This window comes from Heterodontus francisci, chromosome 1 (assembly GCF_036365525.1).
Source record: "Heterodontus francisci isolate sHetFra1 chromosome 1, sHetFra1.hap1, whole genome shotgun sequence".
Classification (NCBI taxonomy): Eukaryota; Metazoa; Chordata; class Chondrichthyes; order Heterodontiformes; family Heterodontidae; genus Heterodontus; species Heterodontus francisci.
In genome coordinates, this window is record NC_090371.1 from 279,081,497 (window position 1) to 279,109,089 (window position 27,593).

At 48.8% G+C, this 27,593-nt stretch overlaps 1 protein-coding gene across 1 annotated transcript in view; it reads left to right on the plus strand.

The window, feature by feature from the left end:
* The first annotated feature begins 994 nt into the window (after positions 1-994).
* The window catches only part of LOC137376971 (SWI/SNF-related matrix-associated actin-dependent regulator of chromatin subfamily A containing DEAD/H box 1-like), a 133,593-nt gene continuing 106,994 nt past the window's right edge, over positions 995-27,593 (plus strand). Inside the window, exons 1-2 of the mRNA XM_068046001.1 lie at positions 995-1,446; positions 21,401-21,575. Of these exons, the coding sequence (XP_067902102.1) occupies positions 1,305-1,446; positions 21,401-21,575 (317 nt within the window). The 5' untranslated portion in view covers positions 995-1,304. The remainder of the gene's footprint in view (positions 1,447-21,400; positions 21,576-27,593) is intronic.

A 27,593-nucleotide genomic window follows, 5' to 3' on the forward strand; every position in this document is an offset into this window, starting at 1 on the left:
TCTCGAGACAAGGAGGCCAAAGAAGGCTTCTCCCGATGCTATACCATGTTTTCTCTTTATCCATCTTTGAAATACTGTGGAGGCCTTGGATCACAAATGTGGGCAAGTTGGAAGCTTCAACCATTCCTGTGCTACCTTTCACCCAGCTCTTCCAATGCCATCCTTCTACAAACTGTCCCTGTTCCATCAGCTGTGGCTTATTGGGGAGCACTCTTGTCTCTGAGTCAGAAGGTTGTGGATTCAAGTCCTGCTGACAGTCACAGTGCAGTCGCACTGAGGGAGTGCTACGCAGTCAGAGGTGCTGCCTTGTCTACTCTCTCATGTGGCCGTAATTTAATGACACTAATTCCAAGAAAAGCAGAGATATCCCTGGTATAATAAAAGCAAAATACTGCGGATGCTGGAAATCTGAAACAGAACAAGAAATGCTGGAATCACTCAGCAGGTCTGGCAGCATCTGTGGAAAGAGAAGCAGAGTTAATGTTTCGGGTCAGTGACCCGCAGTTCCGAAGAAGGGTCACTGACCCGAAACGTTAACTCTGCTTCTCTTTCCACAGATGCTGCCAGACCTGCTGAGATATCCCTGGTATCCTGTCCAATATATTTTCCACAGATGCTGCCAGACCTGCTGAGATATCCCTGGTATCCTGTCCAATATATATCCCGCAATGAATATCATACCATTCTCACATTGCTGTTCGGGAGCTTGCTATGTGCAATTTGGCTGCCACATTTCCTACATTACAACAGTGACTACAGTTCGGAAGTACTTTATTGGCTTAAGGGCATGCTGAGATTGTGAAAGCACTCCATAAACGCACGTCGTCCTGGCTATAACACTCTCCCCTAATGCTGAGAGATGCAATACAGCTTAAATCTTCATTTGGCTCACCTACCCTCCCCTGGCGACTCTCACTCTGAAGGAAAGCCTTTAAACCGATGACGTCATATACCACGCCCTCCTCCCCCACCACCCCACTCACATTCATCAGGCCCGCTGTTTGGCTGCGCCCTCCGATAGCCCGCCAATCGGGCTGTGTGTTGCTGGCGGGTCCGCGAAACAGCACTGTTCGCGGAAAGTCCTTTATAGATTATGTATGTGTGGGTGTTTTTATAAATGAGGTATTGAGTGCCTGAGGCCTCCCCACACCACCTCCCGCGTGCTTCGGTGAAGCAGTTTCCCGGGGTTACTTGTTGCCTGTGGGGGTCCGATCCTCTCTCCCCACGAGCCGGCGGTTGATAACGGTTCTAACGGCGCTGCGTTCGAATTTATCTTTGAATCGCCCCAACGTTCCAGTTCCCGGATGAGTTCCTTCAACCTCGACCGGTTCCGTTATGAGAAGAAAAGCGGCGGCGGTCAGGAGGAAGGGGACCGGTGGCCCGTCACCGGAACCAGTGCTGGCAGCCCGCCGGACGCTGGGCTGCGTGAGGAGGAAAGACCGGCAGGTGAGAGGCGACCTCCCCTCCCCCGTTCCCGCCCAATTGCTCTCCCCGCCCCCCCCCCCCCCCAATTGCTCTCCCCCCCCCCCCCCCCAATTGCTCTCCCCCCCCAATTGCTCTCCCCCCCCCCCAATTGCTCTCCCCCCCCCCAATTGCTCTCCCCCCCCCCCAATTGCTCTCCCCCCCCCAATTGCTCTCCCCCCCCAATTGCTCTCCCCCCCCCAATTGCTCTCCCCCCCCCAATTGCTCTCCCCCCCCCCCCAATTGCTCTCCCCCCCCCCCAATTGCTCTCCCCCCCCCAATTGCTCTCCCCCCCCCCCAATTGCTCTCCCCCCCCCCCCAATTGCTCTCCCCCCCCCCCAATTGCTCTCCCCCCCCCCCCAATTGCTCTCCCCCCCCCCCCAATTGCTCTCCCCCCCCCCCAATTGCTCTCCCCCCCCCCCCAATTGCTCTCCCCCCCCCCCAATTGCTCTCCCCCCCCCCCAATTGCTCTCCCCCCCCCCCCAATTGCTCTCCCCCCCCCAATTGCTCTCCCCCCCCCAATTGCTCTCCCCCCCCAATTGCTCTCCCCCCCCCAATTGCTCTCCCCCCCCAATTGCTCTCCCCCCCCCAATTGCTCTCCCCCCCCCAATTGCTCTCCCCCCCCAATTGCTCTCCCCCCCCCAATTGCTCTCCCCCCCCCAATTGCTCTCCCCCCCCCAATTGCTCTCCCCCCCCCAATTGCTCTCCCCCCCCAATTGCTCTCCCCCCCCCCCAATTGCTCTCCCCCCCCCCAATTGCTCTCCCCCCCCCCAATTGCTCTCCCCCCCCCCAATTGCTCTCCCCCCCCCAATTGCTCTCCCCCCCCCCAATTGCTCTCCCCCCCCCCCAATTGCTCTCCCCCCCCCCAATTGCTCTCCCCCCCCCAATTGCTCTCCCCCCCCCCAATTGCTCTCCCCCCCCCAATTGCTCTCCCCCCCCCCAATTGCTCTCCCCCCCCCCAATTGCTCTCCCCCCCCCCAATTGCTCTCCCCCCCCCCAATTGCTCTCCCCCCCCCCCAATTGCTCTCCCCCCCCCCCAATTGCTCTCCCCCCCCCCAATTGCTCTCCCCCCCCCCAATTGCTCTCCCCCCCCCCAATTGCTCTCCCCCCCCCCAATTGCTCTCCCCCCCCCCAATTGCTCTCCCCCCCCCCAATTGCTCTCCCCCCCCCCAATTGCTCTCCCCCCCCCCCAATTGCTCTCCCCCCCCCAATTGCTCTCCCCCCCCCCAATTGCTCTCCCCCCCCCCAATTGCTCTCCCCCCCCCCAATTGCTCTCCCCCCCCCCCAATTGCTCTCCCCCCCCAATTGCTCTCCCCCCCCAATTGCTCTCCCCCCCCCAATTGCTCTCCCCCCCCCCAATTGCTCTCCCCCCCCCCAATTGCTCTCCCCCCCCCCAATTGCTCTCCCCCCCCCCCAATTGCTCTCCCCCCCCCCCAATTGCTCTCCCCCCCCCCCAATTGCTCTCCCCCCCCCCCCAATTGCTCTCCCCCCCCCCCCAATTGCTCTCCCCCCCCCCCCAATTGCTCTCCCCCCCCCCCCAATTGCTCTCCCCCCCCCCCCAATTGCTCTCCCCCCCCCCCAATTGCTCTCCCCCCCCCCCAATTGCTCTCCCCCCCCCCCAATTGCTCTCCCCCCCCCCCAATTGCTCTCCCCCCCCCCCAATTGCTCTCCCCCCCCCCCAATTGCTCTCCCCCCCCCCCAATTGCTCTCCCCCCCCCCCAATTGCTCTCCCCCCCCCCCAATTGCTCTCCCCCCCCCCCAATTGCTCTCCCCCCCCCCCCAATTGCTCTCCCCCCCCCCCAATTGCTCTCCCCCCCCCAATTGCTCTCCCCCCCCCCCAATTGCTCTCCCCCCCCCCCCAATTGCTCTCCCCCCCCCCCCAATTGCTCTCCCCCCCCCCCCAATTGCTCTCCCCCCCCCCCAATTGCTCTCCCCCCCCCCCAATTGCTCTCCCCCCCCCCAATTGCTCTCCCCCCCCCCCAATTGCTCTCCCCCCCCCCCAATTGCTCTCCCCCCCCCCCAATTGCTCTCCCCCCCCCCCAATTGCTCTCCCCCCCCCCAATTGCTCTCCCCCCCCCCCAATTGCTCTCCCCCCCCCCAATTGCTCTCCCCCCCCCCAATTGCTCTCCCCCCCCCCCAATTGCTCTCCCCCCCCCAATTGCTCTCCCCCCCCAATTGCTCTCCCCCCCCAATTGCTCTCCCCCCCCCAATTGCTCTCCCCCCCCCCAATTGCTCTCCCCCCCCCAATTGCTCTCCCCCCCCCCAATTGCTCTCCCCCCCCCCAATTGCTCTCCCCCCCCCCCCCCCAATTGCTCTCCCCCCCCCCCAATTGCTCTCCCCCCCCCCCAATTGCTCTCCCCCCCCCCAATTGCTCTCCCCCCCCCCCAATTGCTCTCCCCCCCCCCCAATTGCTCCCCCCCCCCCAATTGCTCTCCCCCCCCCAATTGCTCTCCCCCCCCCAATTGCTCTCCCCCCCCCCCAATTGCTCTCCCCCCCCCCCAATTGCTCTCCCCCCCCCCCAATTGCTCTCCCCCCCCGCCCCTGAGTGTCCTGCAGCTCCCCTACTGAAATACTGAAACAGCCTGTGCCCAGATGCAGCAAGACCATTGACCAGAAACTGAACTGGACCAGCCACATTAATGCTGTGGGTACAAGAGCAGGTCAGAGGCTGGGAATTCTGCGACGAGTAACTCACCTCCTGACTCCCCAAAGCTTGTTCATCATTACAAGGCACAAATCAGGAGTGTGATGGAATACTCTCCACCTGCCTGGATGGGTGCAACTTCAACAGGACAAAACAGCCCGCTTGATTGGCACCCCATCTACCACCTTCAACATTCACTCCCTCTACCACTGATGCACAGTGGCAGCTGGGTGTACTATCTCCAAGATGCACTGCAGCAACTCACCAAGCCTCCTTCGACAGCACCTTCCAAACCTGCGGCCTCTTAACGCCTAGAAGGACAAGGGCAGCAGATACATGGGAACACCACCACCTGCAAGTTCGTGCCACACACCATCCTGGCTTGGAACTATATTGTAGTTCCTTCACTGTCGCTAAATCAAAATCCTGGAATTTCTTCCCTAACAGCACTGTGGATATACCTACACCCAGAGACTGCAGCAGTTCAAGGAGGCAGCTCACCACCTCCTTCTCAAAGGCAGTTAGGGATGGCAATAGATGCTGGCCTAGCCAGCGACACCCACATCCCCCGAACGAATTTTTTAAAAAAATCCACCCCCATCCCCCAATATCCGTATCCGCGTCCCCTGACCTCCCCGGTACCAGCCCCTACCCACCCACGGTTCTGAATTTAGTACCAGGTCTCTTAAATAGGCCAGTGACCTGAGCTTGCATTATTACTTGTTGCTGGCCACTCTAAATGGAACACTGTCAGCTTCAGCTGGTTGCAGACTGGAAGGTCCCAGGTTAGATCCCTGTTCAGTACAAAGTTGGCCGATCTCAGTCGTGGGTTGGGGTGGTATTGTACTGCTACAGTGAGGTTCAGGAGTGGAAAATTGACCAGTGTTCTTGCTCCTAATAGTCTAACCATCTTACAGGAAAGCTCAGTGTATGACCTTTGGTCTTGGTTTGAACAGCCTGCCAACATTCAGCTGTTCTTGTGTGAAAAATAGCCAGTTGGTCAGGGTATTGGAGGACTGCTAGGACCCATCGCATTACACTTCATGAGTCAGTGTGGTAAGGAGAACATAAGGAAGCAACCTTTTCTGTACGTTGAGAATTGGTGAATAGGTACTACCTGTTTTGAAGCAATATCTGAATTTTTCTTTTTGCAAAATGCAACGTGCGTTGAAATTCATTCCTGTGCCTCTTGAATTGTATTGTGCACATTGAGGAAGTATTCCTTCAAGTGAAGTTTGTGATCAGTGAGATTGATAACCCGTTAAACAGGGGGAATTAAATTTATTGTTATGAACGCGAACATCAATATGAGTCGCATTTGACACATGACAAATCTGCACAGGTTGTACATTATATTGGGGTGAAAAAGATCCACAGTCCTCATGCAGCCTTGAGCTGGATGAAGTTTGTCAGGTATTTTTCATGATGCCAGTCTGTTGTGTTTATGATGGTGTTTGGTGCTCTGATGTAGTGTTTGTTGGGTTTGAGTTCATTCCCCTTCCCCCCTCAATCTGATCGGCACCATTTGCAATCTGACTTTAGAGAACCTATGAACGAAAGTGCTAATGTGAAATTTGCTATTTTCTCTCCAATGACCCTATCACTTAGCTAGCTTCCTATTCGCAAGTTTGTTCTCATAGATTCACCTGCTGTAACGTTTGATGGATGACTAAATCTCAGAATTTTATGTACAATCTCTAATTATTGTTTAGCTGTTGTAAGGGTGAATTTTGTAGTGGTAATATCTTTTATAAAGATAACTTTTAAGTCCTTTTTACCTAATTTATGTTTCTGAGCTGCCTTTTAATGTGGTTCTGTGAACTTGTGGTTTTGGCATGCCACCTGCCATATTGGATCCTTAGGTGTCTGTTTTACGCCTGTGAAACAGGCACCATGCAGTCCAATTTCTTGACACTAGTTGTTTTGCAAAAATGCGGGAATAAATTACAGTCATATATTGCATTTTTCTATAAAGTGGGGGAATGCTTTGAACAAAAAATAGATTGTCCACTAATCTATGTGGACTGGATGGATTGTCTTCCTCGGAGTCTTAGATTAGAGATACAGCACTGAAACAGGCCCTTCAGCCCACCGAGTCTGTGCCGACCATCAACCACCCATTTATACTAATCCTACGCTAATCCCATATTCCTACCAAACATCCCCACCTGTCCCTATATTTCCCTACCACCTACCTATACTAGTGACAATTTATAATGGCCAATTTACCTATCAACCTGCAAGTCTTTTGGCTTGTGGGAGGAAACCGGAGCACCCGGAGGAAACCCACGCAGACACAGGGAGAACTTGCAAACTCCACACAGGCAGTACCCAGAATCGAACCCGGGTCCCTGGAGCTGTGAGGCTGTAGTGCTAACCACTGCGCCGCCCTAAAGTCTTGATTCCAGCAGTGTACAATTTAAACCAGTTCACGTTTTGAACAGACTAAATGATGGTTAAATGGAGCAGGGTGGGAGGAGGCTCATGTTAAGTATAGATGCCACCATTGACCAATTTGGCCAAAGGGCCCGTTTCTGTTCGTCAATTACATGATTATTTCTTTTCTCTCTGTGTGTGCTCTGTTTCCTAACTACCGACTCCATCCCCTCCTTGGCAACTGTCTGAGACTTGGTACGACCAAGTTTTAGCTCCCCCTTCAGTGAATCCTTGTTCACTGCTTTCCAATTGTAAGGTCAAGAAATCAAACAGGTTTTCTTATATTTAAACAAGAATGATGGAAGTTTATTAACCTTAAACTCCAATCCATTTAACCACTCTGAATACGCGACGCGACCACACTAGCATGCACGCACAATAAACACACACGCAGATAGAGACAGAAGAAGTAGAAAGAATAAAAGGGAAAAGTTTAAGGCAATAGCTGGGTTGTAATTATAGTCCTTTTGAGTTCAATGTGGAGTCTTTGGTTGCCGGTAAGTCTTGCCGTTCGTTGGGGCCCATTGCATGCTTTAACTTGTTTCGATGTAGGAGTCTTTTCTCTCTTGAGGTTTAAGTGACTTCAGTCGGTCTGCAGGTTTGCGAGAAAGCAAGAGAGAGCCAGCCAGGAGAGAGGCTGTCTTGTTCCAGGTTCAGTTGCAAACTGCAATCTGTCTTCAAACTTCCTGTGAGCACAATTCAAAATTCCAAGTTGGCCAGCAGGTTCGTCATGTGGCCAGCTGGTTTAACGACTCTTGCATTTGTGGATTCTCTTCCTTAGACACTGGAATGCAAGCTTTTTACACCTTCAAAGTCTGGTGATCAAAATCCATTTGGGATAATTGGACCAGGGAGTAGTTGCTTTTGGCTCCACAAGCACCATCTCCTAGCATGCAACTACCCTCCAGCTAAATGTCTGGTGATCTCTTTAAACAAGCCATTTCTTCACTCCAGCAACAGTTTAAAATTAAATGTTCATATGATGAAATTAATATGCCTCATTCTTAGCAGGTGGGGGTCTTCATGATGCCTCCACACCCAGTGGAATGAAATGCGATTTTTTTTTTTTAAAAAGAGCATTTCATTAAAAGGGACTAGAGAGAAGATAAGTACAGGAAAACGCATGCATCTCTCTTGTTCATTCAGAAATCCGAACAGTTGTAACAGCCTGTCTTTTCTTGGTAGCCGTGCTGTTTTAAACTGCCCTTTTTGGCATCCCAGTAAACGTGTGATTTTCAGGGAAGTTTTCCAGTTTGCACATTTCCATGCCTGCCTCGGGTGTCTTTATTGTTGTTGAGGTCTGCAGGGGAAGGGTTAGATTTAATTAGCCCTAAGTGGGAGTTCTGCTCATGGGCGTCAGCAGTGGGCAGTTCTACTCTGAACTCCCTTTCAGTGCTTTGAGGAGTCATGCAAGGACTTTTCACCTTGGGGGATGGTTGGTTCCCTTTTCTCCTGACTGTGGGGGAGGATTCCTTGCTAATCTTTTTCTTCTGGGGCACTCCTGCTTGCAGGTATTTGCTAGATTCTACTGCACTCCCCTGTGGCACCTCGCCTAGGTGAGGCATCACCCTTATGGTTTCTCTGCCCTCTTGAGGAATTGCTTTGTCTCTGCAGGTTCCTGTATATGCTGTTAGCAGTTCTGGTGGGGTGCTTCTAGTGTCTGCATTTACATAGGAGGATGTGGAGTCTAACTTTTTAAATATTTTGGGGTTGGCTGACTAGACAGTTGGGATTTTCATTTGGGATTGCTCCCGAACTTCCTTTAACCTGTCCTCTTGGTCCCTCTTTTTCCCCCTTTCTGTTCTAACCTTTAGCCAGCCTTGTGCCTTCCTGTCCCCTTTTGTTCTCGGCAGGGGTCCCTTACAGTTCACTAGCCCTCTGCTGGAGGACCCTCCAAACACTGATGCAGGACTTGTTTGGGGGGGGGAAGCGGGGCGGTGCAGTGCAGTTTTCACTGAAAGTTGGGGTTTCCCCTCAACCTGGCACATGTGGCAACTCCTACGGTGCTCCACCATATCTTCGTGGAGTTTTGGCCAGTCAAACTGTTGTCTTCTGCGGGCTTTGGTCTTCCATATACTGCCAAATACAGCCACTCTAGTCTCATGGGCCATTCTTAATATTTCTCTCCGGCACCTCTGCGGCACCACTAACTGGTGAACCACTGGCCGCTCCTTGCTCTCAGGTCTCTGAGGAGAACTCCATTTCCTCATTAGTGCCTCATTCTATAAATAGTAGCAATGAGAGACTCCCTCTGCTTCAATTTCTGGCTGGGCAGCCTGCACTAATTCAATACTGGGTCAGCTCGGGAAGATCCATTTAACTCATTCCCTGAGTCTTCTAACTTTCCAAAGAAAGTCTCAGACAGGCAGACCTCATGGTCATCTGCCTGCAGTGCTAATTCAGTCTCCTCTGGGGGAACTGGTTTGATCATGGCCCGATTCACTACACATTCAGGGAAACTGCAGGGGACCGTCTCCTTCCACTGCCCTGTCTCTCTGACCTCCTGTGGTCTCTTTTTCACTGCTGCGGAAGCTATCACCTTTGCCCCTACCAGAGCATTACCGAGGAGCAGGTCAACCCTGTCCACAAGCAAACTGGGGCAATCCATACAGTCACCGGTCCCGAAACTAGGGTGCACTCCAAGTGCATCTGGTGTAAAGGTACAGGCATACACTGTCCTCTAAAACCATTCACCACCATTCTAATGTTTACTGCACTCGCTTGGTGGGGGTGGGGGGAAGGTCAGGCCTTTTCCCAGTAAAAGGGATTGAGTGGCCCCTGTGTGTGTGAGAATTGCTATGGGCTTGCTTGGCCCACTCGAGGGGTATGGGGTTACACTCCCTTCAGACACAAAACCCTGACAACCTTCTGGAATCCTATTAAATTTTCCTGCATTTGCAGCCGTAAGCGGGGCGAAGGTGATAGCTTCCCCAGCAGTGAAAAAGAGACCGCAGGAGGTCAGAGAGACAGGGCAGTGGCAGGAGACGGTCCCCTGCAGTTTCCCTGAATGTATAGTGAATCAGGCCATGATCAAACCAGCTCCCCCAGAGGAGACTGAATTAGCACTGCAGGCAGATGACCATAATGTCTGCCTGTCTGAGACTTTCTTTGGACAGTTAGAAGACTCGGAATGAGTTAAATGGATCTTCCCGAGCTGACCCAGTATTGAGTTAGTGCAGGCTGCCCAGCCAGAAATTGAAGCAGAGGGAGTCTCTCATTGCTACTATTTAAAGAATGAGGTGCTCATGAGGAAATGGAGTTCTCCTCAGAGACCTGAGAGCAAGGAGCGGCCAGTGGTTCACCAGTTAGTGGTGCTGCAGAGGTACCGGAGAGAAATGTTAAGAATGGCACATGAGACTAGAGTGGCTGTATATGGCGGTATACGAAAGACCAAAGCCTGCAGAAGATAGCAGGTCTTGCTCTTACTGCAGTTAAAGCCACAGCTTATTCTGCTGTGCTTTCCATCAGGGTCCTTTCTCCTTCGATGGGTGCGCCCTGATTAACCCTAGAGGTTTTCTCTTTAGTTTCCAGCAGTCAGCTCTTAGATGCCCTGCTTCTTCCAGTGGAAGCACACATGTTTCCGGATCTCACTCCTTACAGCACTATCCCTTTTGGCTGGAGGAGGACCCCCTGTGTCTCCTGCTTTCCTTTCTTTCCAGGACTGCCTGGGCGGAGATCACCTTCCCACCCTTTATACTTTTCTGATTTGTGGGGGTGACTAGGAAAGGTTTTCCCCTGGAAAACCGACTTATAAATGAGAGCAAAGTCACCGGCCAGAACTGCTGCTTGCCAGGCTCTATGAACCTTCTGTTCCTCTACAAGTGTCCTTATGGAGAGTGGGAGAGAGTTTTTTTAATTCCTCTGGCAAAATTACTTCCCTGAGGATTTCATAGTTGAGCTGTATTTTAAGAGCCCTCAGCCACTGGTCAAAAGTCAGCTGCTTATTTCTCTCAAACTCCAGGTAAGTTTGATCAGTTTGCTTTTTGAGGGTTCTAAACTTTTGACAATAGGCTTCCAGTACTTACTCATATGCCCCGAGGATAACATTTTTTGTCAGTTCATAATTTGATGAACTCTCATCTGGCAACAGGGAATAAACCTCATGGGCGTTTCCGGTGAGCTTGCTTTGTAATAAGAGGCCAGGTCTCAGCTGGCCATTTTAGCTGCCTTGCCAGTTTCTCAAAAGACACAAAAAAAAACTTCCACATTTTCCTCATTGAATTTTGGGATTAGTGGAGATAGTTTGAACAATTCTGTACCCAGCCCTGAATTACATTCCTCCATATTGGCCTTGCTTTCAAGAGAAAAATGATTGGCCACTAACGTTAGGAGTTCAGCCTTGCCACGTATAGTGATCCCACACTGCTCAGCTATTTTCCTCAACTCTTCCATAGACAGTGCTTTTTAACTTGTCCCAAGTTACTTCACTATGGCTTGGGGAGCTACTAGCTTCAGTTGCAGACATGTTCGTATTCTAGCACATACAACCACAAGAAAACCTGTATTGAAATGTTGCTCTTTTTTGATTGGGAACAATTTGGCTTCCTACTTCCAATTTCTCTTGTTTATGGGTAAGATCCAGGATGGTAGCCCCCAAATTTCTGTTACGACCAGGTGAGAAAGGGATCCGGGGTTCCCTCTCAGCCTTCACCTGGTCTTACCGTAACAGAGTTTTATTTTAAATGCTTTTATTTTTAGCTGCCCCTTTGTGAATCATTATTCACTGCTTATCAATTGAATGGCAAAGAAACCAGCCAAACAAGTTTTCTTAGGTTTAAAGAAAAGTTGAACTTTATTAAACTTCAACTCCAGTTTGGTTGATGCCTACGGATACGCGACGTGCCCACGCGAGCATGCATACGCAATACACGCATGCAGATAGATACAGAAAAGAGCTGAAGAAATAAAGTGAGAAAGTTTGAGGCAATATCTGAAGATGGCTTTGGTTACTGTTCTTCAAACTCGCTGTAGAGTCCTTGATTGTAGGGAGATCTTGCTTTTCGTTGGGGCCCAGTGTTCTTCTTAAACCTTTGATGCAGGAGACTTTTCTCTCTTGAGGTTCACAAGCCCAGAGGCTTGTGAGAAAGAGATGGGAGCAGACAGGAGAGGTCTTCTCAGTCCAGAAGCAAACAGTCTTTCTCTCTCAAACTCTCTGTACAATTCAAAAAAACTCAGGTGACCCAGCAGGTTAGTCATTTAACTAGCTGGTTTGACAATGTCTGTTTGTGGATTCAGCCATCTTAACAGTCATCCTGGAATGCGAGCTTCCTCATCTTCAATGTCTGGTGATCAAAGTCTGTTATGTGTTGAATGTGTCAGGGAATGGTCCCTTGTCTCCACAAGCACTGTCTGTTAGTATGTAAATGTTTTTTCCAGCTACGGCTGATCTGTTTAACAAGTTATTTCCTCACTCCAGCAACAGTGTAAAATCAATGTTCATATGACAAAATTAATATGCCTCATTCTTGGCAGGAAGGGATCTGCATGACAATGTATATCAAAAACAGCAGTGATCCTGGTACTGAACCTTGAGGAATGCTACTCCATACCTCAATCCAAAAAACTATCAATCATTCACCACTATACTATTTTCTATTCCTTAAGTCAGTTTTGTATCCATTCTGCCCCAGACCCTTTTTATCCCATGGCTTCAATTTTTCTAACAAGTCAGTATATGGTACTTTATAAAATGCCTTTTGAGAGTCCATATACACATCACCTGCACTGCTGTCATCATCCACCTTCCCTCTCTGTTACCTCATCAAAAAGCTCCATCAGGCTTCTCACTCATTTTACCCTTAACAAGTATGTGCTGGCTATCCTTTATTCATCCGTGCATGTCCACCTGGCTATTAATTTTCTCCTGGATTTTTGTCTCAGCTCATCTACTGAAACCCTCTTTCATGCCTTCATTACATCTAGACTTGATTATTCCAATGCATTCCTGGCTGGTCTCCCACATTCTACTCTCCGTAAACTTGAAGTCATCCAAACCTCTGCAGCCTATGTCTTAACTGATTCCTAGTCCCATTCCCCTATCACCCCTCTGCTTGCTGACCCTACATTGGCTCCTGTCAAGCAACATCTTGAAATCCTCATCCTTGTTTTTAAATCTCTCCATAGTCTCTGTTATCTCCTCCAGCCCCACAACACTCTCAAGATATCTGCACTCCTCTAATTCTGACCTCTAGTGCATCCCTAATTTTAATCACTCCACCATTGGTGGCCCCGCCTTCGGCTGCCTAGGTCCCAAGCTCTGGAATACTCTGCTTTCTTCCTTTAAGACACTCTTTAAAACCTACCTCTTTGACCAAGCTTTTGGTCATCTGACCTAATGTATCCTTTTGTGGTTCGGCATCATACTTTCTTATATAATGCTCCTGTAAAGCGCCTCAGGATGTTTTTAGTTTAGAGTTGCTATATAAGTATAAATTGTTACCTCTGAAAGATTCCCCACCGCCAATATTAAACTGACTGCCCTGTTAATGATAGATCACCTTTACTACTTTTTTGTTCTCCAAGGGTTAGAATCCCTTGACCCCCTCCAGGCGCTTACCCATTGTCTCTCGAGACGAAGCCAAAAAAGATGATAATCCCTTGTGATTTTCTTGATGGTTGGTTTCAAAATTGTGGCAGTATGGTGGGGTTACATTGGTCCTTGACTCTATTGTAGATGAAAATCCAGGGAGGAGTGTAAATTCGTTGCTGATTTAATGTAACCTGTTTGTGCTATTGCCAAAGACCAATTTGAATCCCATGGTCTTCAACTAAGAGTGTGGCTACAATCTGCTGTCCTTAGGGAAGATGATGTGAAAGGGGCTCTTTTTTTAAAAAAAAAGTTAGAGAAGGATATACATATGTAAGTATATATTTGGGTGCTTTGGCTGCCAGTGGTGTTGAGTGAAGAGCTACAATTGCATAGCTGATAGAAAAGAGAACATAAATGGGAAGATCAGTTTTGTCTGTTATTAATTCAGTTAGTTAATTGAATTGTGGATAATTCAGGTTTTGATACATATAAAGCTAATTTAAATTATCAGGAGTAGATTGTGTAACCATTTCTCAGAAAGAAGATGGTTAGTGTTTGAACTGTTCAGGGAAAGAATCATCGTTAATAATTTCAGTAATTTTAAGAGGGAGTTGATTTTAGCATTTAGTTGAGAAAATCCCTTGCAATTTGGGTATTGAACTGTGTTCTGTTTGTGGATTTGGAGTTGGTCAGACAAAACAAAATGGTCTTTTCTAGCCCTGTACTTTTCAGTGTTTCTTCCTAATGGTCCTTTTTGGATGTTTTAACTTTGATTATAATTGTTAGTAGTTCAGTGCATTTATAGGTTAGTGTGTACATTAATCAGATGTTACTGTTTTAGTCCCTGCTAATTATTTCATAAAAATTTCAAGTTTGCAAAAATACCATTTGTAAGGTGCATATTTTATGACAACATTGTCTCAAGAAAAATACCACTGCTATAAAATTGTCTAAAATCTTTCAACTACTGTTGATCAATGATGGAGTTCAGCACATCAGTGCAAAAGATAAAGCTGAAGCATTTGCAACAATCTTCAGCCGGAAGTGCCAAATGGCTGATCCATCTCTGCCTCCTCCTGAAGTCCCCAGCATCACAGATGCCAGTCTTCAGCCTATTCGATTCACTTCACGTGATATCAAGAAACAACTGAAGGCACTGGATACTGCAAAGGCTATGAGCCCTGACAACATTCTGGCAATAGTACGGAAGACCTGTGCTCCAGAACTTGCTGCGCCTCTAGCCATGCTGTACCAGTACAGCTACAACAATAGCATCTCTCCGGCAATGTGGAAAATTGCTCAGGTATGTCCTGTCTGCAAAAAGCAGGACAAATTCAACCTGACCAATTACCAGTCTACTCTTGATCATCAGTAAAGTGGTGGAAGATGTCGTTGACATTGCTGTCAAGTGGCATTTACTCAGCAATAACCTGCTCACTGACGCTCAGTTTGGGTTCTGCCAGGGCCATTCGGCTTCTGACCTCAATACAGTTCAAACATGGACGAAAGAGCTGAGCTAGAGGTGAGGTGAGAGTTACTGCCCTTGACATGAAGGCAACATTTGACCGAGTCTGGCATCAAAGAACCTGAGCAAAACTGGTCAATGGGAATCGGGGAAAACTCTCCGCTGGTTGGAGTTATACCTAATGCAAAGGAAGTTGGTTGTGTTGTCGGAGGTCAATCATCTGAGCGCCAAGATGTCACTGCAGGAGTTCCTCAGGGTCGTGTCCTTGGCCCAACCATCTTCAGCTGCTTCAACAATGACTTTCCATCCATCATAAGGTCAGAAGTGGGGATGTTCGCTGATGATTGCACAGTGTTCAGCACAGTCGCGACTCCTCAGATACTGAAGCAGTTCGTGTCGAAATACAGCAAAACCTGGAAAATATCCAGGCTCGGGCTGATAAGTGGCAAGTTACATTTGTATCACACAAATGTCAAACAATGATTATCTCAAACAAGGGAGAATCTAACCATCTCCCCATGACATTCAATGGCATTACGATAGCTGAATCCCCCACTACATTCTGGGGGTTACCATTGACCAGAAACTGAACTGGAGTAGCCATATAAATACTGTGGCTACAACAGTAGGTCAGAGGCTAGGAATTCTGTGGGGCATAACTCACCTCCTGACAGCCCAAAGCCTGTCCACCATCTACAAGGTACAAGTGATGGAATACTCTCCACTTGCCTGGATGGGTGCAGCTCCAACAACACTCAAGAAGCTCGACACTATCCAGGACAAAGCAGCCCGCTTGATTGGCACCCCATCGACAAACATTCACTCCCTCCACCACTGACGCACAGTTGCAGTAGTATGTACCAATTATAAGATGCACTGCAGCAATGCACCAAGGTTCCTTAGACAGCACCTTCCAAACCCGCAACCTCTACATACTCGAAGGACAAGGGCAATTGCGTGGGAACGCCATCACCTGCAACTTCCCTTCCAAACCACACACCAGCCTGACTTGGAACTATATTGCCATTCCTTCACCAGTGTGGGCCAAAATCCTGGAACTCCCTTCCTAACAGCACTTCAGTTATACCTACCCCACATGGACTGCAGCGGTTCAAGAAGGTGACTCACCGCCACCACCTCAAGGGAAATTAGGGATGGGCAATAAATGCTGTTCTAACCAGCAATGTCCACATCCCATTTGTTTATGTTTGTTTAGAGATACAGCACTGAAACAGGCCCTTCGGCCCACCGAGTCTGTGCTGACCAGCAACCACCCATTTATACTAACCCTACAGTAATCCCATATTCCCTATCACCTCCCTACACTAGGGGCAATTTACAACGGCCAATTTACCTATCACCTGCAAGTCTTTTGGATGTGGGAGGAAACTGGAGCACCCGGCAAAAACCCACGCAGACACAGGGAGAACTTGCAAACACCGCGCAGGCAGTACGCAGAATCGAACCCGGGTCCCTGGAGCTGTGAGGCTGCGGTGCTAACCACTGCGCCACTGTGCCGCCCATGAATGTATTTTTAAAAATCTGACAATTAGAAATTAGTAAATTTTTTTGATCTGACTTTTCCTACATTTGGAGGAGTGGGGGGGAACTAAAATTAAATTCCCCTCTCCTCCCTTTCCTTGGGCTATTTATATGTATTCATGAGTGGGGGTAAAAGGAGAATATCTTCAATCTGGGTAATTTTTTTCTTAAACCTGTAATCTTGTAGGGCCTTTGCTTCTTCTTGGAAAGGGTAAATAAGTGGGTTTATGAATCTGACGCAGACAAATGGAGGAAAATAACTATTCGTAGGCCCCCAGCTAAAATTATTGTGGTTGGGATAATTTCACTGAGTGCACTTCAGTTGGAAGTTGCTGATGAATTTAATCTCCCAAGCAGCAGAAAAATGTGTGGAGTATCATGTCCTGCAGCCATAACCTCCATACATTCGCCCAGGCATGCGCCAAGGAGAGGTCACTCCATAGTCGTCTCACAGCAACCAAAACAACACGGAAGGCAGCAGTTACGGGTTTGAAGTCCAGCCAAAGGCAGGAAAAAGACAGAAGCGCAAGGAGAGAACCAACTGTGTAACAGCCCCGACAACCAATTTTATCTGCAGCACCTGTGGAAGAGTCTGTCACTTGAGAATTGGCCTTTATAGCCACACCAGGCGTACAAACTACTCACCACCTCCAGGCGCTTACCCATTGTCTCTCGAGACAAGGAGGCCAAAGAAGGAGAAGAAAGAAAACCTGTAAGTTAAATCATTAAATCGTTGTTTGACTAAACCAGAGTTTTTAACAAACGACTAAGTGCCGATATTTTTCAAAGTAGCTCCAATCTCCCAAAAGCGATAGAGAGCGCTGGGAGGCTGAGCAGACAAGGTAGCAAACTATTTCAAACCTTAATACTAATACTGCAATAAAGTTCAAATGCGTAACGTATTTAGGAAAAATGGCAGCACGGAACAAAAATAGAGATAATAGGAATAAAGTAATGCAGTGAGTTCTCAAGTCTTCTGAAGAAGGAATTTTCCTCCACACGATCAGGGGGCAGGTTGTTCAACCTTGCCCGTCTAAGAGCAAAGTCCAAAGTACGGGAAGTCCTCATCAGGGAACTCCTCTTTGCTAATGATGCTGCTTTAACATCTCACTCTGAAGAGTGTCTGCAGAGTCTCATCGACAGGTTTGCGGCTGCCTGCAATGAATTTGGCCTAACCATCAGCCTCAAGAAAACGAACATCATGGGGCAGGATGTCAGAAATGCTCCATCCATCAATATTGGCGACCACGCTCTGGAAGTGGTTCAAGAGTTCACCTACCTAGGCTCAACTATCACCAGTAACCTGTCTCTAGATGCAGAAATCAACAAGCGCATGGGAAAGGCTTCCACTGCTATGTCCAGACTGGCCAAAACAGTGTGGGAAAATGGCGCATTGACACGGAACACAAAAGTCCGAGTGTATCAGGCCTGTGTCCTCAGTACCTTTGCTCTATGGCAGCGAGGCCTGGACAACGTATGTCAGCCAAGAGCGACGTCTCAATTCATTCCATCTTCGCTGCCTCCAGAGAATACTTGGCATCAGGTGGCAGGACTGTATCTCCAACACAGAAGTCGTCGAGGTGGCCAACATTCCCAGCTTATACACACTACTGAGTCAGCGGCGCTTGAGATGGCTTGGCCATGTGAGCCGCATGGAAGATGGCAGGATCCCCAAAGACACATTGTACAGCGAGCTCGCCACTGGTATCAGACCCACCGGCCGTCCATGTCTCCGCTTTAAAGACGTCTGCAAACGCGACATGAAGTCCTGTGACATTGATCACAAGTCGTGGGAGTCAGTTGCCAGCGTTCGCCAGAGCTGGCGGACAGCCATAAAGGCAGGGCTAAAGTGTGGCGAGATGAAGAGACTTAGCAGTTGGCAGGAAAAAAGACAGGCGCAAGGGGAGAGCCAACTGTGTAACAGCCCCGACAAACAAATTTTTCTGCAGCACCTGTGGAAGAGCCTGTCATCTAGAATTGGCCTTTATAGCCATTCCAGGCGCTGCTCCACACACTACTGACCACCTCCAGGCGCTTACCCATTGTCTCTCGAGATAAGGAGGCCAAAGAATGCAGTGAGTGCTTGCAACATGTTGCAAATTCTAAACATCACTTTCAAATCTGTTTTGTATTTTACTATTGGGTAAATAACCAGGCTCCACAAGTGCGTGACAATGACCATTCTAACAAAAGAGAATCTAACCATCTCCCCTTGACATTGGATGTCATTATCATCACTGAATCCCCCACCATCAACATCCTAGGGGGTTACCATTGACCACAAACTTAACATGGACCAGCCATATAAATACTGTGGCTACAAGTCAGAGGTTGGGAATTCTGCAGCAAGCAACTCACCTCTTGACTCCCCAAAGTCTGTCCTCCATCTGCAAGGCACAAGTCAGGAGTGTGATGGTAAGCTCTCCACTTGCCTGGATGAGTGCAGCTCCAACAACACTCAAGCTCGACACCATTCAGGACAAAGCAACCCGCTTGATTGGCACCCCATCCACTAGATTAAATATTCACTCCCTCCACCACCGGTGTACAGTGGCAACAGTGTGTACATCTACAAGATGCACTGCAGCAGCTAAGCAAGCCTCCTTTGACAGCACGTTCCAAACCCGCAACCTCTATCACCTAGAAGGACAAGGGTAGCACCATCACCTGCAAATTCCCTTCCAAGTCACGCACCATCCTGACTTGGAACTGTATCGTTGTTCCTTAACTGTTGCTGGGTCAAAAATCTGGAATTTCCTCCTTAAAAGCATTGCGGGTGTACATATACCAAATGGACTGCAGCGGTTAAAGAAGGTGGCTCACCATCACCACCTTGGGCAATTAGGGACGGGCAATAAATCCAGCATTACTCACATCCCGTGAAAGAATAAAAGTTGTTATGGTACTGCTAAGTGGGGAGCTTTATTGCCATGAGATGATGAACTTGGAAAACTCGTCAATCCAAGGAGACAGTATGTTCCCAGAACCTGACCGTTAATGCTACAGATTGAAAGATAATTTAATTTTACATTAATTGGGATGTTCTGAAGGCTGTATGCATTTTCAAATGTTAAATATTGTTGCAAGTTGTCTCTACTGAAAGATTTATGGTAATGTTTCTTGATTTTATGTAAGTCGAATATATTTCTATTTATTGTCCCAAAGTAACTTAATCAGAACCTCATGTAGCAAATACGAGATGTAAGTTAGGTTCAGTGGTTGCACGTTCACCTTCTGAAGCTCTAAAGCCCTATTCTAAGACTTGATTACATAATCAAAGCTGATGATTTAGTGCAGAACTAAGGAAAGTATAGAAGATTCCATGAGTAGAAGAGGTCCCCAAATGACCTTTAAGCCACACCTCCAAGAACAGATTAATTAGTTGGTAATCTCATTTCTGTTTGTAGGACCTTGCTCTGTGTAAATTGGCTGCCACATTAACTTGCATAGCACCTGTGACTACAGTTCAAAAGTAATTCATTGGCTGTGAAGTACTTTGGGATGCCTTGATGTGAAAGATGCTATTAAATGCAAGTTCTTAAATGATGTCTGGTACAGTTCATTATTAATTATGGCAAATTGTTTATAGTTTCAATGTACACCAATATTAAATATATTTCAACTTTCGCCATTGTAGGATTGTTAATTAAACCCGTCAGTATTGATATAGTGGAAAGAAGTAGTGCCAAACAATTTTCTTGTGGAAATTTTGATCACAGTAATCTGAAGTCATGTTGGTGCGACTGTTCTTTTGATACTTGACTGGGCATAGGAACAGGAGTAAGCCATTCAGCTCATCGAGCCTGACCTGCCATTCAATATGATCATGGCTGATCATCCACTTCAATGCCTTTTTCCCACACTATCCTCATATCTCCTTATGTCATTGGTATTTAGAAATCTGTCAATGTCTGCTTTAAACATTATGACTGTGATTCCACAGCCGTCTGGGGTAGAGAATTCCAAAGATTCAAAATCCTCAGTAAAGATATTTCCTCTCATCTCTGACCTAAGTGGCTTCCCCTTTATTTTGAAATTGCGTTCCCTGGTTCTAGACTCCCCAACCAGGGGAGAAACATCTTGGCTGCATTTACGCTGTCTATCCCTTTAAGTATTTTGTAGGTCTCAATGAGATCACCTCTCATTCTTTGAAACTCTAGAGAATACAGGCCCGGTTTCCCCAATCTCTCTTCTTAGGACAGTCCCGCCATCTCGGGAACAAGTCTGATGAATCGTCATTGCACACCCTTGATGGCAATAATATCCTTCCTAAGGTAAGGGAACCAAAACTGCACACAGTACTCCAAGTGCGGTTTAACCAAGGTTCTATACAATTGAAGCAAGACTTCACTACTCCTGTACTTAATCCTCTTGTGATAAAGGCTAACATAACAGCCTTCCTAATTGCTTGCTGCACCTGCATGTTACCTTTCAGTGACTTATTGACAAGGACACAGAGGTCCCTTTGTACATCGACACTTTGTAATCATTTACCATACAAGAAATACTCTGCACATCTGTTCCTTCTACCAAAGTGGATAGCCTCACATTTTTCCACATTATATTCCATCTGCCATGTTCTTGCCCACTCACTAAGTCTGTCCAAATCTCCTCGAAGCCGCTTTGCTTCTTCCTCTCAACACATTCCCACATAGCTTTGTGTCATCCGTGAACTTGGTAATATTACATTTGGTTCCCCCATCCAAATCATTGATCTATTGAAATCATTGAACAGCTGGGGCCCAAGCACTGGTCCCTGCGGTACCCCACTAGTCACAGCCTGCCAATGTGAAAATAACCCATTTATTCTTACTCTCTGCTTTTTACCTGTTAACCAATCCTTAATCCATGTCAGTATATTACCTCCTATCCCACTTGCTTTAATTTTCCTAACCAATCTCCTGTGGTGGACTTTAACCAAAGCGTTCTGAAAATCCAAGTATACCACGTTCCCTTTATCAATTCTGTTAGTAACATCCTCAAAAAAACTCCCAACAGGTTTGTAGCAATAAAATGGGCTATAGTTCAGTGCGTACTATAGTGGGCTTGGCAAAGGGCACGATTGTTGCTTCTAAAATGGTTGAATTTGCCATGGGCTATGTTTAGGGTTGGGTTGAAGTTTCAGTAAATTTTGTTGCAACAGTCTTCCTTTCCACTGAGAATAATTAACCACATAGACAATCAATTTTTAAAATGTATTAACGTGTAGAAATTTAACAGAACAGTGTATTGCTTTATGTTGGGAAAAGTTTTCAATCTTCACACAGCCTTCAGTGACTTTATTACAATTTTTCCAAACATTTTACCCTATTTAATTACTTAGTGACCACTGTACCAGAGACACCAGAAGGAAAGCAGTCCAACCTTTTATCGTATTTCAAGAGAAAAGAAAAGGGAACCCTCTTTCCTGACTCTGAATCTGAAAATGAGGAACCAAGCAAGAACAGTTTATCATATCCACCAGTGAATGAAAGGTCAAAGGGATGCATTCAAAAACTGTAAGTACGATTTTATATGCAGTGTCTTATCACTAAGTTACGTGTCTCCCATCTTTATTTAAAATTTATAGCAGTGGTTTATTCTTGATGACATTAATCTGGGGTAAAATAACAAAGTTCTTTCTCTCCCCTCCTGTCCTATTTTGAACAATTTGACCCCCTTGCTGGAGTATGGTTCACCAGTCTTGGCTGTTCTCTGGTACTTCAAATTTTCATCATTCGTGTGAGTCTTGACTGCAGTGTTCCCTCGAAGCTGCGCAGCAACCCAAAGGTCCCCATGGAGGCAGCACACTAAGTCGGTCCCTTTACAGCTGTGCAAAAAAAAATTTAAAGGAGCTTTGCAACTTAAAGTACACATACTCCACAAAAAAGAGGGAATATTACTTGACTCTATGTTGCTAAACTGAGAGAATAGATGTGCGCATCATTAAATACTGTCCTTGCCTGTTGTCCACGCGTGCACTTCCAGCATTGGTCACTAAATAGCACTGAGGAGTTGAGACTCCTGGATGCTCTCGCTCCCTAGACTAGGGAATTGAACCTTCCTGGTTTGTTGATATAAAACTGTCTGGTAAGCTTACTGAGCCATTACAGAATCGTTACAGTGCAGAAGGAAGCCATTCAGCCCATCGTGTCTGCGCTGGCTCCCCGAAGGAGCAATTCCCTCAGTTCCATTCCCCTGCCTTCTCCCATAACCCTGCACCAAATTCCTTTTCATATAACTGTCTAATTCCCTTTTGAATGCTTTAATTGAACCTGCCTTCACCACGTTCTCAGTCAGCGCATTCCGGGCCTTAACCACTCACTGCGTGAAAACATTTTTCCTCACGTCACTTCTGCTTCTCTTACCAAATACTTGAAATCTGTGACCTCTCGTTCTCGATCCATTCACAAGTGGGAACAGTTTCTCTCTCTCTCTACTCTGTTCAGACCACTCATGATTTTGAATACCTCTGTCAAATCACTCCCCAGCCTTCTCTTCTCCAAGGAAAACAGTCCTGACTTCTCCAATCTATCTTCATAACTGAAATTCCTCATGCCTGGAACCATTCTCGTGAATCTTTTTTGTACTCTCTCCAATGCCCTCACATCTTTCCTAAAGTGCGGCACCCAGAACTGGATGCAGTACTCCAGCTAAAGCCGAACTAGTATCTTTTACAAGTTCAACATAACTTCCTTGCTCTTGTACTGTATGCCCCTATTAATTAAGCCCAGGATACTGTATGCTTTAACCGCTCTCTCAACCTGTCCTGCCACCTTCAATGACTTATGCACATATACGCCTAGGTCCCTCTGCTCCTGCACCCCTTTTAGAATTGTACCCTTTATTCTATATTGTCTCTCCATGTTCTTCCTACCAAAATTAATCACTTCACATTTCTCTGCATTGAACCTCATCTGCTACCTGTCTGCCCATTCCACCAACTTGTCTATGGCCTTTTTGAAGTTCTGCATTATCTTCCTCACTGTTCACAATGCTTCCAAGTTTCGTATCATGCAAACTTTGAAATTAGGCCTATTTGGTTAATTTTAACTATCTGGGCTTTTCTCAATTAGATTGAGGCTTTTCAATCTACCTGTCTTGGCTCATCCATTCATTTGGTTTTACTCTTCTTTTTTTTTTTTGTTTTTGTTTTCTGCATAACCATTTAATTAATGCTTTTCTACATAGTACTTTTTCTTTTTAAAATATGAAGTGTTCCTCGTTTTGGAAAGGCCTGCCTGCTCATTCGCTTACTCTCTGGAAATACTTGGATTGGATGAAAGTGAATTTGAGGAATGATGAATAACAAGTGCAGAAGTGAGAAAAAATGAGTGTTGAAGGACCAAAGCATGGGAGAGAGAAGTGAATGAAAACTTGTACACCTCAACAGCCCCTCACTTCCAACAGAATAACCTTGCCCATGAGACCCACCTCCTGCTTCCTTGATCCTGTTCCCACTGAACTGCAGACCACCCAACTTCCCTTCTTAGCTCACATGTTGACTGATATTGTTAACGATTCTTTCTCCACGGGACTGTTCCCCCTCTCTTTCATATCTGCTGTCATCACCCCTATCCTTAAGCCTTGACCCTGCCATCCCTGCAAACTACCATCCCATCTCCAACTACTCTTTCCTTTCCAAAGTCCTCGAGTGTGCTGTCATCTCTCAAATCCCTGTCCATCTTTCCCGGAACTCCATGTTTGAATCCCTCCAATCAAGTTTCTGCCTCTGCTGCAATACCGAAGTGGCTCCTATCAAAGTCACAAATGACATCCTGTGTGACTGTAACAAAGGTAAACTATCTCTTAAAGAAAAACAGAAAGTGCTGTAAATACTCAACAGGTCTGGCAGCATCTGTGGAGAGGAAAACTGAGTTGACGTTTCTCTCTCCACAGATGCTGGCAGAACTGCTGAGTATTTGCAGCACTTTGTTTCTATTTCAGATTTGCAGCATCCGCAATATTTTTGCTTTTGGTAAACTATTCCTTCCCATGCTTCTCAACCTGTCTGCAGCCTTTGACACAGTTGACCACAACATCCTTTTCCAATGCCTCTCCACTGACATCCAGCTGGATAGCATTGCACTCACCTGGTTCCAAAAGTCATAGCCAGAAAACTGCATGCATGACTGCAGGTGAGGTCTGATCAAAGCTCTATAGAATTGAAATTTTAAATTCCTAATCTGAATTAAAGTTGATGATCAAATAAAAAGTAGGTTACAGGCAATCAAATTACATTCCATTAAATTATAGAGAGACATACTGAAGAAGCTCATGCGATGTTTGCTAATGAGTGTCATATCTTCTGAACAATTATTTGTTTTCAATTTTCCAAACTTCTTGAAGTTCTTATACTCCATTATTCCTTCGTTTTTGGGTGCAAAATCTTATGAAAAATACTTGGGCTTTGGAGTGGGTATAGTATAGATTTGGCAGAATTGTACAAGACTTAAAGGGTTGAATTATGAGGGCAGGATGCATAGAATTGGCTTATATTCCCTTAGGTTTAAAAGGTCAGTGTGGTGATCTAATTGAAGTGTTTCAAATGATAGTGATTGGATTGGGTGAACGCCTATCCATTACTGACTGTTCATCAAACTTGCCTGGAGCCTTCGAGTAAAGTCTGACTATTCGACTCTGGGACACCTCACCGCTCCGGAAAGTAACCAACCAGGATTTATAAGCCAGTTATTTTGTTATACCTAAGAAACAGCTCTAATTTAAAACATCATTTTTAAAACCAGTTAACTATTGGTTTTTGAATGTATGTGTTGTGCATGTATGAATGTATGGCTCGGAGAGCATCTGCAGCGCACAGTCAGCAATGCTGGTACCGGCGCACGAGGATGTCGCTCAACTCCCGAAGGACGCGGACTAGGTTTCCAGGCGTCGATGGTGGGAACTGAGGCAATGGCTTATTACCTGCACCCCCTTTCTCTCTCTTCCCCTCCTTTTCCCCCCCCCCCCTTTCTCTCTCCCCTCCTTTTCCCCCCCCCCCTTTCTCTCTCCCCTCCTTCCCCCCCCCCTTTCTCTCACCCCTCCTTCCCCCCCCCCTTCCCACCCACCTTCCCCCCCCCCTTTCACACTCCCCACCTTCCCCCCCCCCTTTCTCACTCCCTCCTACCCCCCCCCCCAACCCCCCCCCCCCCCCCATTCTCTCTCCCCTCCTTCCCCCCCCCCCTTTCTCTCTCCCCTCCTTCCCCCCCCCTTTCTCTCCTCCCCTCCATCCCCCCCCCCTTTCTCTCACCCCTCCTCCCCCCCCCCTTTCTCCTCCCCTCCTTCCCCCCCCCCTTCTCTCTCCCTGCTCCCCCCCCCCACCCACACCCCTTCACTCTCCCCACCTCCCCCCCTCCTCTCCCACCTCCCCCCCCCTACTCTCTCCCTCCTTCACACCCCCCCCTTTCTCTCACCCTCCTTCACCCCCCCTTACTCCTCCATCCCTCACCCCCCCCAATCACACACCCCTCCATCACCCCCCCCAACACACTCACCCCCACCATTCTCCCCCCCCTTCACTCTCTTCCCCCCCCCTTCCCTCTTCCCCCCCACACTCTCACCCCCCCCATACACTCCTCCTCTCCCAACACCCCCCCCCCTTTCTCCTCTCCCCCCCCCCTTTCTCTCTCTACCCCCCCCCTTTCTCTCTCTCCCCCCCCCCCTTTCTCTCTCTCCCCCCCTTCTCTCTCCCCCCCCTTTCACTCTCTCCCCCCCCCTTTCTCTCTCCTCCCCCCCCTTTCTCTCACTCCCCCCCCTTTCTCTCTCTCCCCCCCCTTTCTCTCTCTACCCACCCCCCCCATACACACACACCCCCCCAAACACTCACCCCCTACTCTCTCCCCCCCCCACCACCCCCCCTTACCTCTCCTCCCCCCCTTCTCTCTCCACCCCTACTCTCCCCCCCCTTTCTCTCTCTCCCCCCCCCTTTCTCTCTCTCCCCCCCTTTCTCTCTCTCCCCCCCCTTCTCTCTCTCCCCCCCCCCTTCTCTCTCTCCCCCCCCTTTCTCTCTCTCCCCCCCCTTTCTCTCTCTCCCCCCCCTTTCTCTCTCTCCCCCCCCTTTCTCTCTCTCCCCCCCCTTTCTCTCTCTCCCCCCCCTTTCTCTCTCTCCCCCCCCTTTCTCTCTCTCCCCCCCCCTTTCTCTCTCTCCCCCCCCCTTTCTCTCTCTCCCCCCCCCTTTCTCTCTCTCCCCCCCCCTTTCTCTCTCTCCCCCCCCTTTCTCTCTCTCCCCCCCCTTTCTCTCTCTCCCCCCCCTTTCTCTCTCTCCCCCCCCTTCTCTCTCTCCCCCCCCTTTCTCTCTCTCCCCCCCTTTCTCTCTCTCCCCCCCCTTCTCTCTCCCCCCCCCCTTCTCTCTCTCCCCCCCCCTTCTCTCTCTCCCCCCCCTTTCTCTCTCTCCCCCCCCTTTCTCTCTCTCCCCCCCCTTTCTCTCTCTCTCCCCCCCCTTTCTCTCTCTCCCCCCCCTTTCTCTCTCTCCCCCCCCTTTCTCTCTCTCCCCCCCCTTTCTCTCTCTCCCCCCCCTTTCTCTCTCTCCCCCCCCTTTCTCTCTCTCCCCCCCCTTTCTCTCTCTCCCCCCCCTTTCTCTCTCTCCCCCCCCTTTCTCTCTCTCCCCCCCCTTTCTCTCTCTCCCCCCCCTTTCTCTCTCTCCCCCCCCTTTCTCTCTCTCCCCCCCCTTTCTCTCTCTCCCCCCCCTTTCTCTCTCTCCCCCCCCTTTCTCTCTCTCCCCCCCCTTTCTCTCTCTCCCCCCCCTTTCTCTCTCTCCCCCCCCTTTCTCTCTCTCCCCCCCCTTTCTCTCTCTCCCCCCCCTTTCTCTCTCTCCCCCCCCTTTCTCTCTCTCCCCCCCCCTTTCTCTCTCTCCCCCCCCCTTTCTCTCTCTCCCCCCCCTTTCTCTCTCTCCCCCCCCCCCTTTCTCTCTCTCCCCTCCCCCCCCTTTCTCTCTCTCCCCTCCCCCCCCTTTCTCTCTCTCCCCTCCCCCCCCCTTTCTCTCTCTCCCCTCCCCCCCCCCTTTCTCTCTCTCCCCTCCCCCCCCCCTTTCTCTCTCTCCCCTCCCCCCCCCCTTTCTCTCTCTCCCCTCCCCCCCCCCCTTTCTCTCTCTCCCCTCCCCCCCCCCTTTCTCTCTCTCCCCTCCCCCCCCCCCTTTCTCTCTCTCCCCTCCCCCCCCCCCTTTCTCTCTCTCCCCTCCCCCCCCCCTTTCTCTCTCTCCCCTCCCCCCCCCCTTTCTCTCTCTCCCCTCCCCCCCCCCTTTCTCTCTCTCCCCTCCCCCCCCCCTTTCTCTCTCTCCCCTCCCCCCCCCCTTTCTCTCTCTCCCCTCCCCCCCCCCTTTCTCTCTCTCCCCTCCCCCCCCCCTTTCTCTCTCTCCCCTCCCCCCCCCCTTTCTCTCTCTCCCCTCCCCCCCCCCCTTTCTCTCTCTCCCCTCCCCCCCCCCCCTTTCTCTCTCTCCCCTCCCCCCCCCCCTTTCTCTCTCTCCCCTCCCCCCCCCCTTTCTCTCTCTCCCCTCCCCCCCCCCTTTCTCTCTCTCCCCTCCCCCCCCCCTTTCTCTCTCT